Source organism: Artibeus jamaicensis, unplaced genomic scaffold (assembly GCF_021234435.1).
Source record: "Artibeus jamaicensis isolate MK-2021 breed Jamaican fruit bat unplaced genomic scaffold, CSHL_Jam_final contig_519, whole genome shotgun sequence".
Taxonomy (NCBI): Eukaryota; Metazoa; Chordata; class Mammalia; order Chiroptera; family Phyllostomidae; genus Artibeus; species Artibeus jamaicensis.
In genome coordinates, this window is record NW_026521871.1 from 50,213,139 (window position 1) to 50,229,827 (window position 16,689).

At 50.9% G+C, this 16,689-nt stretch overlaps 1 protein-coding gene across 7 annotated transcripts in view; it reads right to left on the bottom strand.

Moving 5' to 3' along the window:
* Positions 1 to 16,689, bottom strand: part of ULK4 (unc-51 like kinase 4) — a 316,223-nt gene that overhangs the window by 135,861 nt on the left and 163,673 nt on the right. For 5 of the 7 annotated variants that reach the window (XM_053669534.1, XM_037148358.2, XM_053669531.1 and 2 more), the window contains exon 32: positions 5,597 to 5,702. The exons of the other annotated variants lie outside the window; for them this stretch is intronic. In XM_053669534.1, the coding sequence (XP_053525509.1) occupies positions 5,597 to 5,702 (106 nt within the window). The remainder of the gene's footprint in view (positions 1 to 5,596; positions 5,703 to 16,689) is intronic. 7 annotated transcript variants of the gene reach the window in all.

The window sequence follows — 16,689 nt, forward strand, 5'->3', positions numbered from 1 at the left end:
AAGAGAGGAGTGCTTAAATGTTCTTACCGCAAAAAAGAAATCGTAATTATACGACGTGATGTGGTTTTGCAATAAATAAGTGCATCCAATCAGTACACTGCACACCACAAATTCACTCAATGTAACATCGGTTGTATCTCCATACAGCTGGGAAGCAAGAATCCCACCAATAACAGATTTTGTACGTGGCTCTGCGACCCTATTTGTGGAATTTTCAGCACTCTGCACTGCAGCCTCTCTGGAGGGATTGAGGGTGACCCCTCTTCAATGGCTGATGGCGTTGGCTCCGTTTTTCTTGCACCAACAATCTGCTTCCTCCAGAGTCTCGAGCAAGGACCGCTTGGCTAATTTTAGTGCTCATTTTTAAATACTTATGCAAACATTATTAATAATACATGACACATTTACATGCATTACCACGTAGAATAGGTGTCATTATCCCGGAGAGGTTAAGATCCAAAAGGCCCTCACCCAATGGCAGACCCAGGACCCCCACCCAGCGACTGCCCCGCCCCCCACGCTAACTTCCCCCCTCCACAATGGACTTACAATTGCTTTTCTGGAACACGGCTTCGAAGTTCTCTAGGCAGCACTCTCAGATATTTTTTAGGAGGCGCATCTCTTTCTGCGCTACTCCCCGACACAATTATCACTTCACACCTTCTGTTACACATCCCTCCATCCTATTTTTAACACGTTTTTAATCTCATCTAGTCAAAAGCTTGTTAAATATCTTCTTATTTTCTTATATTGAAACGTCCTTTTGGATAAGTGATAACCCGGCTTTGATATTTTGGAGACTCTCAGACGTGAAGGAGCCTCGCTGAGCTCTGGCGAAGACACGTGGGAAGCCACGTGCCGGCCACACCAACTCGGCGGAGCAGTAAGATAGAGTGGACATTTCTATCTGCTTAACACACGGTTCTCCATTATTCAACATTAGGGTTCGACAAAATGAGAGGGATATCTGCTTATAACCTTGTAACTGAAAATCACTCTGCTACATCCGAGATTATGATCTCGGTCCCAGTCTCTGCCAGCGGTTGCCACTGTGCTCCAAGTGACAGAACTGCCCCGGGAGATTAGCCAGCTGGGCTCTCGAAATGAGAAACAGGACGAGTCGGTCAGCAGCCCCAGCGGTGTTCGTTCTGGTGGCCTTAAAAGAACCTGTCACCTAACCTCCAACGTACATCGGAGTCTGGATAAATACACGCTGAGGGAAGATACAACAGACAGCGCATCACTAGAGGCAAGGTCAGCAGTCGGACAATGCGTCTGGGACAGGGCATTCTGTGGCCGAGACCACAGGCAGGCGCAGAGGCACAGAGTACTTATTCTGGAACGGGAACGTGAGCGCCACCCTGAGTGCCCACTAGCATTCACCCAGCCGGTGCACGTGGGCCGAGCAGCCGCCAGGAGCTGCGTGGGGGGAACTGGTCGTGAATGGCACGGGCAGACTCCTCTCTTCATGGGGTTTTCATTCTAGCAGATGCCATGGATATTCCTTAATTAATGACATGATTCCTTTTTTTTTTTTTTTTTAAAAACTGGTATATTTGTTGAGCCTATAAGTTAAAAGATAATTGATTCAAAGATCTGGCTCATGAGATATGGAGATGCAACAAAAAAATGGCCAGCCCAATACAACAGCAATTAAAAGTGACTCCCTGACAAGCTGAACTGAATAAAAAGACCACACGTTCACTCCCCAGGGAGAGACCGTCTATCCCCACATTCCGCACATGAAGTCCGTCCGCAACCTGAATAGCTAATCCCGTACCTGCCGTTCGAGAAGAGTCTGGGGACTTGTCAGGACTTGCACAGAGAAATCATCAGGCAAGTCCACTGAGACATGATTCCTATTTTAATTACTAGCGTGGTAAGTGCAACAAGAGAGAATATGGGGTGCCCAGAAGGGCTTCCCTGAGAAAACGGAGTTTGAGTTGAGCTCTAGAGGAAGCAGGCTGGGCTGGGGGATGGTTTTGTGGGAAGGAGTAGGGTGAGGGAAGCCCAGGACATGACAGAAATGGAGGTCAGGCGAACATGGCCACACACGGACGGCGGAGGAAAAAGAGCACGTGGCCCGAAGTCAGGGCTGCGTGCTGTGAATGGCTCCAGGCTTGCTCCCGAAAGCAGGGTGAAGCCAGTACAGGGAGTGATGTGAGAAGACTGGCCCCTAACATGACCGTTCTGGCTGGTGCTATAGAAAAAGTAAGTCCGGATTCTCTTATCTCCCCCTCTGATATTCTCATTCCCAAGGCCAGTCCCCTACAAGTCTTCTCTGAAATCCCTAGTACACAGCACCGCAGTTAAAATATTTGAATTTTTTTAATTCAAGCAAGAGAATTTCCATAATAATAATAATAAAAAGACAACCCAATCTGAACAGATGTTTTGTCAAAGAAGATACCCAAATAGCCAATAAGCCCGCGAAAAGATGCTTCACATCATTAGCCGTTAGGGACGTGAAACTCCAAACCACACAAGCTATTATGTCACATCATTAAGACGGTCGTGATGAAAAAGACACATAAGCTTTCCATGTCCGTTCATCTGTGGGTTTACTCTGGCTGCTTTCGTGCTATAATGGCAGCATCGAGCAGCAACAAAGGCCACAGAACCTGCAAACCTAAAATATTTCCCGGCTGGTCCTTCACAGGAAGAGTGTGTCAACCCCTTCTGCACAAGGTTACTTTGAGCGTTATTCGTATGAGTGAAAAATCTAAGGCAGCCATCAAGTACACTCCAAAGCCCCATCAGCTCCCAGAGTGATCTTCCAGGCTCTCGAGCAAACACCAAGTTAGGCAGTTTTATAACAAACCTAGAGAGCAATGAATGTATTGATTTCTGACACACCATAAACCAGTGGAGACAAGCAATTCCCTTAAATGCTTCTTTGGAGGGGCCACATTTGGGGGGCTGCTGCTGGCAGGGTGTCATGTAGCCCCACGATTCTGACAGGTCATGGAATTAACATCCATCGTCAAAAGGTCAACGCGCAGGGGCAAGCCAGCAGCCAGCCTCCAAATGTTAATAACCCTGATATTTTTCAAATATAAACAGAAGTCTTTGTCTTGTAATGCTATCTTGAAATGGCTCCTTTGAAAATGAAAACTTTCAAACAAGAAGCCTGAGTTACCTAATGCAGCTGCGTGCCGGTGATGTGTTGATGACCAAGGAGCAGAGCCTGTGAACCCGTGGCCGGCCTGCCAGGCGGCAGACACTGTACGGAGGCCCCGTGCATCCTGCCTGGCAGTCCTCTCGGAGTCTAAGGGAAATGCTGCCAACCACACTGCCATGTGCTGTATCACTTAGAACTTCATCTTACACTTAAGGCAAGTGCTCTCTGAGACTTACTTTCATAGAGTTTTTCCATTATGTTGGCTTTATACATACAAAAAAAAAAGAAGAAAAAATAGAAGTAAAATGAACTGGTCGCATTTTCTCAGAAGGTCCCCCCATTGGAGGCTGACTCAGAACCGTCCAGTCCTGGCGGCCCGCACGCCTGTCCATCAGGGCCCAGCACAGCTCAGTGCCCCCCTCCGTGCTGCCCACACCGCCTGCAGGTTCAACGGGCCAGGCTGGCGGCACGAGCCTCATCAGGACCACCACGTGGAAAGCAGGGGTCCATGGGCTGACTTCAGGGATACTAAAATGTGAGGGGCAGACGAGTGCCTTTGAGTCCACCCCACTGCTGACTGGTGTGGGGTCCGAGGCACTGGAAGGTGGGGACAACCCTTCCCATTGACAACACTTCCTCTATATTACAGCTCATTCAGACAGTGGTGATTTTTAACGTATGAATATTGGAAATAACTCTGTTTGGAATAGGAAATTTCATTCTACAAGAAATATGATGAATACATAAACCACCTTCTGAGCCAGAACGGACGCACAGTAAAGACGAAGAAGACTTCACACAAACCGACTGCTTACAGTCAAGCCCATGCAAGTGGCACGGTGTCAGGGACTCCTTGAGCTCCACTGAGCCCGGACACACACACTCTGGGTTTGCAAACACCCATCGCACCTTTACCCAACTTTGGGGGAGAATAGATCCGCCCACACATTTAGCAGCCGAATTGTCTGGAGGGCAGTAGAGCGTGATGGCGAGTCGGACTGGTGTGTCTCTCTGCAGACCCCTCGGGCCACCCATCCGTCCCTGCCCCTCTACCCCCCACTAGCAGGGCCGGGAAGGAGCTCCCAGGCTCCCTGTACTCTGGGAACCCCGCTACCCTTCCTCACCCCACCACTCACAGCCTGACCCCCACCCCCACCCTTAAGATCCCCCGGACTCATCATGCCCTTTGTCTCTATTGATGATGTCACAGGAAGCTCCAGAGCCCGGGTGGCCCCCCGCCCCCTGCAGTCTGCACAGAAAGAGGGTTCGCACCTCCCCTCTCAGAAGCCGCCCCACCTGCCCCCAGTCTAGGGCGACGGAGTTGGAGGTGTGCACGACATGAGTCTCCCTAGGAGGACTCAGTTTACCAAAACCAACTCTGTACGAGGTGGGAAAAGGGTTTACTGTCTATAGAAGTAGAGGAAGGTGTAGAGGAGCTACCGCTGTCACCTCCAAGACACAGCATCAGCCAGAAGAAATCCTACTAAGCTGTTAAGGAATTGGTACTTCCAATGATTCTCAAATACTTCCCGAGCCAAAGAAAGAGGAAAAATTTCCTTTTTTTTTTTTTGCAAAGAAGCAATTTAGTATGAACACCAAAATCTAGCAAAAAGAAATGTATTCTATCAAAAACAAGAAACAAAACTATAGACTAATGATACCTATAAATGGCAATTAAAAATCCTAAAAAAAATTAGCAAAAAGCTTAGGTAGCACAACTAAAGAATAATCAAATCTATCATGATTAACTGTGGTTATTGACTCGCACGCTAGGATGGTTTACCGTTACGCAGTCTATTAAACATAATCCAGCGCGTAACTAGATCCAAGAAAAAATCATTTGATTATTTCCATAAGGGCCAAAAAAAGCTTGATGAAGTAATTATTTGTTCTTGCTTTCAAAAGGTAAAATTAAAATAGATGAGTACTTCCTTCACCAGAGAAAAAAGATTCTGCGGCAATGCCAAGATACCCTCTACCCGTGGAGAGGCGAGGGCTACGTGGGAAATCTCTGTGCTTCCCCCTAGGTTCCATTTTAAACCTAAAACTGCTCTGAACAAGGAAAACCTGAAAAAACTTTTAAATAGTAATAGTGCGATTATCTGTAAGATGCAAAGTAAAGTCATCCTCGACCCATCCAGTCGCATTTCACTAGGGGCTTTCGACCACGTGTGTTTTATTGGGATTGGCAGCAGTGAGTCTGCACACGGCACCTGCACTCACGTTGGTGGACTGTCACCTTTCAGCAGCGCCTGCCGACTCTGTGCCGTGAAGAAAACTGATGAACGTACAGCCAGGACCACAACCTAAGCATACTTCCCCTTGTTGCCGGTACCACGATTCACAGGTTCTGAAACACCTACTTTGGCTGATCAACATTAAGCAGGACTTCCTGACGCCCTACTAGGTGAGGTGCAGAAGCTGACAAAGACGCAAAACGCAGCAGAATCAAAGAGACTCGTGAGAAGCCCTGACCTTGTTCGTACAGCAGCATCATGTTCGAGTCTCTGCAGGCAACCAGGTTGCTGAGCAGCGCAACCACACTCTGCATGGTGTTCCCCAGAATGTTCTCCTGATGCTCCTGCAAGACATCACAGGGTTCATCATTACCATGCGGAAGTACAATCACATCATAATGAAGACAAATGACCGAATGACCTCCATCCCTTGAAGCAGGGGCTTCCGCCTTAGCGCACATCCCAGGAGGGAGTGATGGCAGCAGGGAGGCAGCTGGGACCACCCGGAGCCCCAGCGCTGCTGCCTGCAGTCCCTGCCCATGAGCTCAAGGGCGACCACACAGTCCTCTGTGCCCAGAAGGATGACAAAGGCGCCAGAGGAACCAGAAGTCAAGTGCTGGGAACTTAGAAGACCGCTCTGAAGGTCATTTTGAGATCATAAAAGAAAACTACTTAAACAAAGAAGCATATCTGGAGTTTCAAGAGTAAACCGGCACAGATACTCCCCCCCTGAAATTTTGTGCATCGATGCCCACAGGGGAGGTGGCTTCCTGCGTCACTGGTTCAGTGTGAGGACTACGCTTGGGACCCAAAAGAGTGGGTTTTACTGTCTCCCAACGGGTGACATCACAGAGCAGGGAGCAACTTTGCTCCTACCGAGAATGAAAAACATGAATAACTCTTCCATCTTAATTTCTCCTGTTAAAGACAAAATATTTGTCATTTTTAAGGGATCTCAAAAATAATTTGCTTTAGTTTTGTTTCCTTTTTCATTCCTCTGAATTTTTAAAAAATTCAACAACTAACAGGAAGTATCACTGAAACTATGAAACTTCAAATAACATAAAGAGTCTTGGAGCTCTGGGATGGGGGTGAGCCAAGCCAGGTGTATAAGGAAGAGAAAGGAGCGAGAGCAGATGTGAGCTCTCACTGCGGCCCCAGCCCCAGCCCTGACCCTGACCCTGGCCCTGACCCTGGCCCTTGGCCACTCTCTTAGGAGCTAGTCCCATCCCAAGAAGTAACAGGTGTGTACCAACTGAGCAGGCACCATCCGGGCCTTCTGCTACTCACTTTTTCATACACACTCATTCATACACACACACTCACACAGACGGTTCGCTCTACTTTTAAGCATAAATTATATCATGTATTAATTCACTCAACAAAAAATTACCAAATAGCTATTACGGACCAGGCACTGTTCTAGACACATGAGGTACGTTAGTGAACAAAATCAGGTCCCCTGTCCTTTCGGAAACAAACAAACAACAGGCATGATAAGTAAGTTCACTGTGCCATGTGTTCAAGGGTAACATGTGCTTTGGCCAGAAAGCGAAGAGCAGAGCAGGAAAGCCCGGGAGACTAAGGTGGGGCTGCGCAGACCTGTGTGCGGGTTGGGCGGGACTCGCCGAGGTGCCATCGGACCCGAAACGTTAGTTTTAAACGCTGAAGCATCTTAGAATTCTCTGAATTCCCTTATTTTTAATAAAATGACTTTGACATCATTTTACATTTACAGGAGTTGCAAAGCTAGTGTGGACAGTTTCCATACACCTGCAGCCAGCTTTCCCTGATGTGGACATCTTACCACGGCACGGCTATCAAAACCAAGGAGTTAACGCTGGTACGATCCTCACGTCTAAACCACAGACTCCGCTCAAATGTCAGTTTTCCACCCGTGTCCTCCTCTGTTCCAGGATCCGGTCCCGGGTCCCATGCTGCACTAGAACACGCTGGTTTTTGCAACGAATGCAGGAAAGAGCAAAAGTAGGTTTACAGGTGAATCTTTTTACCGCTGTAGTTTTACCAGTAAATCTTTTTTTTTTAAGTCTTCACCTGAGGATATGTTTTCACTGATTTTAGAAAGAGAGAAAGGGGTGGGAGAGGAAAGAGAGAGAAACGTCGATGTGAGAAACATCAATTGGTTGCCCTCCATACACACCCTGACCGGGGATCGAACCCACAGCTCTTTGGTGCACAGGTCAGTGCTCCCACTGACTAAGCCTCCCAGCCAGGGCAACCAGCAGATCTTTATTTTGAAAAAGCTCTCAGGAATCTGCACCTTGACCCAAAGTTGTTTAGTTCCATTTCCTAGGAAAGCATCTAAAATGTACAAGTTTCCACCGCATTGTCTCATGTCTTCACGAGTCCTCTGGTGAAAGTACTCGCGTTACCTCTCACGCCGCCTCCTCCCTTTCTTGTGGAGCAGACTCACCGGAGCTTCGTCTTATTTTATTGGTCTTTCCAAGGAACCGGCTTTCCATTTGAAGGACCATCTACATTTCTGGCTTTGAGTTAGTCATTACGAACGCATCCCAATTTGCCACTTCTCTCTCCTGGGTATGCGGGGCGAGGTCACTTCCTGCCCACTTGTAATTAGAAATGACCATGACACTTGCTTTGGCCCATGAAACTCATTTGGGCAGAAGCTTTAGAGGCCAGCGAGGGCTTTATCATCCCCCCTCCCTCTCTGCTCTGATGACCGGTCACGTCCTAGATGGCTGAGGCTCCAGTCACCCAAGTCGCAGAGCGAGGACAGGCAGCAGAACAGCCAGGGCCCCCCTTGAGGGACACGTGGTTTCCCAACCTGATGAAAGTACCAACGCCGCACCTGGCTCCAAAACTGTGCATACCCCCGGTGACGGCCACACGAGTCCCGAGTCTCCTGTACATCTCTGCTCGATTCAAGACCAGGGGTCTGCTTTCCAAATACCAGTGCCTGTCCGTTTCTAACATTCTTTTAGAAACACACGCTTACAAGTGGGCGACGGCATTTGACTGTCTCACTGACACCGGCTTATGAAGATGAATGTGGAAGCGCCAGGCCGCCACCAATTCTGTCTCATTATCCCCACAGTTAGTTGGAAGGAGAGGGTGATTAATAAGCCCGACGTGACATGACATGCTACTCGTGATAAAGTAACTAACGATACGTGGGAAACCTGTTTTTGTGGAGAAAAGAAGCTAATAAATCTTTGCTTTTTGCCCATTTGGTTAAACAGCACACAGGACTCCTTGTTCAAAGACCAGGCAGTAAGCTGGCTGGAGGCGGATCGATGGTCCTCCCACAGCCCCCTTTTAATAATTAAACGTACCTTCCCCTGTGGCGCTCTCGGCAGTATTTCTGGCCTGTTGCAAAGCCAGCGCCCAGCGTCTCCTCGTGCTCACAGGGTGAATGCCTCCGATCGGTGCGGGCACCTCACTTCGTACCACAGCCAACTGTCCACACCTCCGTCACCCCCGAGCACAGAGTGCCCAGGACCGTGCCCCAGCCGACGAGGTTGGAAGACCCCTGACCCGGGGCCGCAGAGCAGTGCAGAACGAAGGCCTCTGCCCGCCCGCCGCTCTATCGGCACAGGGGCGCACGGCCAAGGTGCACCCTGATTATGGAGAGCCTCCCCGACCTTGTACTTAGGTAACTCAGGGGGAAAGGCCTGATGCAGAGGACAAAGAAGGGGCCGATGATCCCACAGCCAGATGGGACGTACTGTTCCTTGTCTCCTGTGACAACTGCCCGATAGGAGGATAGGGTGGAGGAGTGGGTGAAAAAGGCGAGCGGAGTGAGAAACACAAATTCCGGGTTATGGAAACAGTCGCGTGATGTGAAGTGCAGCACAGGGAATACAGTCGATGATAACACTGTAATCACTAAGTCTGGTCCCCAGGTGGGGAAAAGACATAACGGGGAGACCATTCCTCTTAGCAAATGTAGTGACGTTTGTTCTTGCTGTTTCACAAGCACATTAGCCTACAGGACAAATCGCCTTGGAAAACATCATGCTCAGATGTTTCGTAGATCGGAGCAGAGGGTTATCGGGGGCTGGGGGGGAGCATGAGGGTGAACACCTGCAGCCGGAGTTCTTCTTGGGCGTGTGGGAAAAGTGACTCAAAGAAAGAGAAAGGGAGCCACGGGCTGGTGCGCAGACCGCAGACCGCAGACCTGGGTTGGAGGGGCGAGTCCCTGAGGCGCTCCTCTGGGACAGCCCCCCCCCCACTCAAGGCAAGCCCGCATCCCAGGGTGAAGGACCATCCCTGAAGGCTACATAAAATCCTGACACTTTTTTAACCCCCTGGCTCATTTATAAGACAACAATTCCACGCCACCAGCAGTGCAACACATGCAAAGGGAACAGTGTGAGAAGAGACGAGAGCAAGTGATGAGTGTGACCAGGGCCTTTGGCGCAGGGTCAGGGGTCCAGGTGCCCGCAGCTTCGGTGCTGGTCAGGGCAGGCCACAGTGGGGCAGCCATGTGGGCCCAGGGCGCCGCAGGACAGAACTGACAATTTACGGATGTGGTGCTGTGTGCCCGGCCTGTGTCCCAAGCACCTTACCTACCGTGGTTGGTCCAGAAGGTATCCTGCCATGTAAAGTGAAACACCGAGACACTTACTAAAGAAACAAGATACAAGAAACAATGTACACAGGACGATGACGTCTCAGTCCCCTTCAAAGTAGGCAGCTTAGGGCCTCACACAGTTCTCCCAATCGCCATCAGCTGCCCTGTTGTATTTTCTTAATCTCATCGACAGTCTGAAATCTCTTCCCTTTCAAAGGCAATTTTAGTTTTGGGAGAAGCCAGGAGTCGCAGGGCACCAAATCTGGGCTGTAGCGGGACTGAGTCACCTGGGAAATTTCTTTCACCAAAAAAGTCTGCACAAGACGTGATGCATGAGTGGGTGCGTTGTAGTGATGACGCTGCCAGTCACCAGTGACCCAGGAACTGCAGCCTTCTGAACCATCCCAATTGTTTCCGTGGAGGAATGTTCAAGCTTAATCAAACTTCTATGCAGATTTGTTCCTTTATTGTTCAGTCAATTTGAATAAGACGGCCCCACAGTCACATGCTCACTTAACCCAGCACCTACCACCCCCACTGACTAGTACAGCGAAGTCATCGTTGTTCACACCTGCACATTCCAGTCCACTCTCCTTGGCTGCCAGGTTACACTGATGTTGTGCAAACCATTCTTGTTATAGTAACAATGGCTGGACTTCTTCCAGACAGACCTTCGTATGGTTTCATTGAATGCTCACAAAAACCCTGTAGTAGCTACCGTTCTCCCATTGTACAGATGAGGACACTGGTTAGGGACCGTGACTTGTGAAAGCTCCCCCAGCTCTGCAGTGGCGAAGCTGGGGCTCGGTGTGGGGGGGCCAGAAGCCACCCCCTCACACCACGCAGCTCTGCCTGGGACCGCAGCAGGGCAGAAGGGAGGGCTGCCGGTCGCCACACCCCAGCTGAACCCACACCGGCCAAGGACCCACGGGGTTACTAGGCAGGAACCCGAAGCGGTCCACAGCGCGGGTGGAAAGAAGCACAGAAAAACCGTCTGGGGGCTGCCACTGTCCTGCCCCCTCCCTCCTCTCCGGACACCATGCTCCCTGCCCCGTGCCACCACCACGGGGACCTCCCCGCTGCACACGGGCCCTTAACATACAGGTGGGACAAAAGTAGGGTTACAGTTGTGAGCCTGCAAAACGGAGCTTGTTCTTTCATTTTTACTGTGTTACTGTCCATACGGACAACTGTAAACTCAGTCTGGCCCATCCCCGTGTATCACTGTGCTGAAGACGCACAGCCCAGGAGGCCAGGTGGAGTGTGAGGCAACCACAGGAAAGAAGGGGTCCATCGCCCGAAGGGTGAAAGTACGTACCAGAGCCACCATCAGCAGCCACATCGCGCAGATGCTTAGACCTGGCAGGGCCGACGGGCGTGGAGGGAAGTGGAGCTTGGTGGCGGGGGCGGCCATCCCTGGTCACCCACAAAGTCACGGTAGGCCACCCCGGTGCACTTTAAGATTATGATGAAAACATGTAACTCCTTCATCCATAAGCCATCCATAAGACCCCTCTGACCCAATTTCTGTGCCCGACGCCCTGGTGCATGGACATTTCATAAGCAGAGCCCTCGAGAGTTCCAATAAAACACAGCCTTTGCCAGCGGAGATAATTAGAGTTGAAGCGGCAAAACTCTAGTGTTTGGCAACCTCGATGAAACAACTTCATTAAAATGTGCAGCAGCTTCAGCAAATGAAAGGCTGGCGAGCACTGGACCCTGAAGAATCAGCCTTCTCAAAACTAATTGCTTCCGAGCTTAGAGAGGACAGCTCTGAAATACCAAGGGCAGAGCAAGGAAACGCGACCAAGATATGATCGCCCCCCTTCCCCAAAGTGGTCTCACTGTAAACAGAGCATTAGACTTGATTCTGTATCGCACCGGGAGATGTAAATGGAGCTAAGAGACTTGTGCAGAGAACAAGGTAGGCGGAGGTCTGAACAGTCAAGGCAGGAAGTAACCTTTAATGATGAGAAGCAACGGAAGACCGCGGCCACTCTCTTCTGCCCTGGCTCTGGGCCATAATTCGAAAGGCAACCACCGATCGAAGGGGGTTAGAGACCCCAAGGGAATGGAAAGCAGCAGCGTGCAGTGTTGAACACATAAAATCTACAAACTCGTGCAAATAAACACCTAGCACACTCCCTGTTCAACACAGGTTTAGAGTAGGTTTCAGGGGAGGAAACGAGGATTTATTTCCCTGCGGGATGGCTGCTGCGCCAGGACACCACAGGCTGCGTCCCCTCCTCTTTTCACAAGGTCCCAGTCCCCATGGGGCTCGACGCCTAGAGATGCGGAGGCCACAGCGGGGGGTCTTCAGGGCACTCAAAGGAAATGACTGTGTTGGGGAAGGGGACACTTTCTCGTGTTAATGACTTCTCACAGGGCTTGAACGCAATGGACTCTACAGTGAACTCACCATCTTCCTTCTCCTCCTTTTCTGCTTCCTGTTTCCATGGACGGCTCTACACCCTGCCCAGCCGCCCAGCCACAGATCTTGGAATTCCCCGGGGCGCTGTCTCTCGTCTCCATCTCCAGTCACCCACCAAGGCCCCTTGGTTCTCCCCTGAGCCCCCTCCTGAATCTGTCCTCTGCCTAAGATCAGGCGGTTGTCACCTTTGGCTGAGGCCACCACAATCTCCTAGCGGGGTCGCTGCTCCCAGTCCCACCTCCTCCACTGGAGGAGGCTCCTCGCCCTGAAGTAGGAGAGACCGGGCTCCATTCCCATGGCTCAAATCTTGGGCGACAGGCCTGGGGAGTCCATGGCAGGCCCAAGGTGGTGGGGCAGGGCATGCCCCCCCATAGTCCAGGTTGTGTCCAGACCCCTGGTGGGTTCAAGGGCCGGAGGGAGGGCAGGTCAGAAGAGCCAGGAGATGGCAGAAGCAAGATCACGGCCACACCACTGCTTTCAGTCCCAGGGAAATGTCACCTCATGATCCTGGAAACCTTCTCATGACTTTTTGAACCAAATATTGACTCTGAGGAGGAGGAACAAGGAAGGACAGGAGCTGAATTAAATGAAAAAGGCACACAACTAACACTCACTCAGCTCACAAATATATGCACAGGATTTCCTGGGAAGGTCAGAGTTTGGGGTCCACGTGGGACTGTATGATGGGGCTGGAGCTGGGGCAGCTGCCACCGGACGTGTGCTCCCCCCGCTGCGAAGCAGTCAGACAGTTACGCTGCCTTGTCCTCAGGGCGTCTGGGGCAGCAGCAGGCTTGGAGGCGGCTCAGGGAGAACCTTGAAGCTATTCCCGCACCTACAGCCCAAATGGTTGGTGCCAGGGAAAAGCCTGGAGGAACAGAATGAAGTCCCCCCTGCCCTGGCTGGATGGCTCAGGAGGAGTGTCATCCTGTGCACCAAAAGGTTGCAGGTTCGATCCCCAGTAAGGTTGTGTATGGGAGGCAACTGACCAATGTTTCTCTCTCTCTCTCTCTCTTCCTTCCTCTCTAAAATCAATAAACATACCCACAGGTGAGAATTAAAAACAAAATAGAATTCAGGCCCTTCTTTTGCTTGGATCGCCATCATTTGAAGGCCTCCACGTTTCTGGTTAAAGACAAGACAGAAATGAGTTCCGATTGTTTTTAAACTTGGCGGACAGCCGTTGCAGAGGCCCCTTGGCAGCAGCACGCACAAGTGGTTGTCAGTGACCCGCGGCAGCCGGCACGGAGGGAGCGGCCGGCCACCCGGTGCCTCGTGCCCACCGGCACGCCGAGCCTGCTTTAGGGCTCCCGTCCCTGCGTGACACCCGTGGCAGAGGGCTCTGCAGGCCCTTCGGGCAGGTGAACTGTGTCACTTTGCTTTCCAGCCCTGTCCCTTCACGTCATTTACGCTTCCAGCAGGAAGCTTCCTTCCTCTTGGCTCCCGACAGGGCCCTGGGCCTCGAGGCGGCGCAGTGGGCCAGGGCCGACTCTGCTCAGCCGGGAAACCCTGGTGACAGAGCCAACAGGACGCTGCCGGGGCCGGCGCCCCTGGGAATGGACTGTGCCCTGTGCTGTGTCTGCCCTTCACATGCTACCTGAGCTAAACACAGGCCCGAGGCAGGGGGGACAGATGAGAGAAGACGGGTGGGCATCCAGACAATGTCCTGCCTTCTCCCTGCACCCCTGCCACTGTCCGAAAGTAAAACAATTGTCGCCGTCATCTCACAGAAACAAAGCCTTGGCAAACTAACACCCACCCGTAAAAATTCAGGCCAGACGTCGTCAGCTGAAGCTGGAGGCCAAGGGGTGGCCGCCGCCCTTCTCATGTGGGACCACCTTCACTGCCATGCTGCGCCTGCCTTCATCCCAGCACCCTCCACGGGCACAGAGACCGCCGGCTCACCCATGCCTCACCGGCTGCTGGGCCCGTGGCAGGCAGAACCCAGACTTCTAGCCACGTCCCCAGTGGCCCCTGGTAAATGAAGAAAAGGCCAACCTTGCTCAGAGGCACTTGGGTGAAGACAGCTGGGGACGGGGCAGCAGCTTTGCTGGATCCTCCTTCAAGAGTTAACTTGTAACTAGAAATTGCCTTCAATGAAGCAATCAAATGTTTCTTGAGCATCTAAAATTTGCTACATAATGGTGGGAAGCGGAACCACAGACATGATTTTCCTCAGAAAGTTCTCCCTTGGTGTCTATTTACTTTTGAATACTGTCTGCCATAAATGGTAAATTCAGATGCTTTCACTTTAAATACATAACATCTCTCACATGCTAAATATTTGCCAAGGATTCGGGAAGTACTTATGGCAGCATGGAAAATACCCACTCCCGAAGATCTGAGAGATGTTGACACAGTTTTAATGGGACTCTCCATTAAAGATAATTGCTCACAAATATAAATACCCCATTCTAAAGAAAAAATATTACATATGGTGCAAATGAACGGACAGATCAATACATACAATTATCACAGGGCGTTTTCAATTACAGCTCGCTAGTACTGTGGGAGTTTGCAATGCTTTTGCAATGGGAATTTACCAGGTGGCGGTACTTGTGAATGGTTCCTGCCTCAAAGAGGTACTAGTAAATCTTGCAGGAGAAAGGGTTCCACAGGAATGTTCTGGAAGTCACCCTAACTTAGGGTTTCAAAGTGCATGAAGGAACACTGCAATAAACAGCAAACTGGGCTGCGAAGAGATGAGCACTCCTGTCCTGTCCCAAACCAGCTGGCAAACCTGGAGCGAAGCAAGAATCTTCCACGAACAGACTTTGGAAGAATCTCAGACACCTTTCCAGTTGCCTCCTTTGGGGATAAAGAAATAGAAGCCCCAAGAAGGGCCTGTCAGGAGTGGGGCCAGGACCCCAATGCAGAAGTGCTCCCCTTTCCCATCGCCTTGATTTGCCCTCACAATTCTAGAACTCCCGTCAGGGCACACGGAGCCCAGGAGGTGACTCTGAGCTGGTAAGACTCTGCGCACACAGGAGAAATGCCACAACCACCGTTGTGGCCTGCAGTCCCAGAAGCTGCAGACTAGGCTGACCTAACCGCCTTCTTTGGTAGGTCAGCTCCTGCCCCCGAACAGCGAAGGGCCAGCAGACTATTCCTGAGGACGGGGGAATCCCTCAACACCATGCCTCCTGACCCCTGATCCTCTAAGCAAAGACTTTCTGGATCCAACAAGATTTTTTTCAATCACTTTTTGTTGTAGAGAGCCGGGAGAGTCTGGCCATCTCACAGAGTTAAATTTTAAATGAGAAGCATCTTTTTCCAATAAATTATTCTGAGGAGGTTACACATCAGACATCGGGGACCTGCAAACACCTAGACGGGCTACTTTGCAAGTCGACAGTGAGGAGCATCCTTGTCAGTCACCCTGGAATGTGCTGCTCCTGGTAGTTTATGCACGATCACGCTTCTGTTCTCCGTGTCCATGGAGGGCAATCCACTCTCCTTTCCTTAGACTCTGCTTACATAATAAATTATAGACCCACTTTGGAACATTTAATAAGCTCCCTTTTGGCCACACCATGATTGAAGTTATACCATCTTAGGGAATAAACCAGCTGCCATGGGGAAAAACGTAATCTCAGGAACTTTTCACATCCTAGATAATATTTTGTGTCCTTACTGGCATTTTAATTAATTAGCTGGAACCAGAAGACACCCTAGGTATGACATCAATGGGGCAGTGTTCACGCTGGTCATGCTAGACACCCATGGGGAAGGTCCAGGGGTCCCGCGCTGGGACAGGGCCGGGGAGGAGGGGTCAGGAAGCCCACGGGGTGCAAGCAGGGCCCGTGCTAGGCAGCAAGAATAAGGTGACTCCGGGCGAGCCAGGAGACTGACCAAGGGAACAAGTGACCGTAGACTGGCTGGCCCCATTTCTGTGATGTCGGGGGAACTACTGAAAACTTACATACATTCTCTTCTTAGGCCAAGACAGGCAGGGCGTCTCCTGAAGGCTCCGCGGACATCGGCTGAAGCCTGACCCTCCTCTTCAATAACTATTCTGGGACAGATACTGATGGGGGTCCTGGATACATGTTGGGTCCCCAAAACTCGTGCCCACTTGGTCATGTCCATTGTTTCTGCACCAAAGCGACAGCCCCCCCAAGTCCAGGAGAAGACCCTGGGCTTTGCTTCGAGAGCAAAGATGTCAGGATGGATCCATTAGATTTTCCTCGGGCAAATCAAACAGAAAACCAGAAATCACAGTGAGTGCTAAGAATGAAGGGAGAAAGGGAGAATGAAGGGGGAAAGACGAAGGAGGGAGAAAGGAGGGGACGGACGGAGGAGGGACACAGGATTTCCCCGAGAAGGAAGAGTGTGCCCGGCAGGGCTG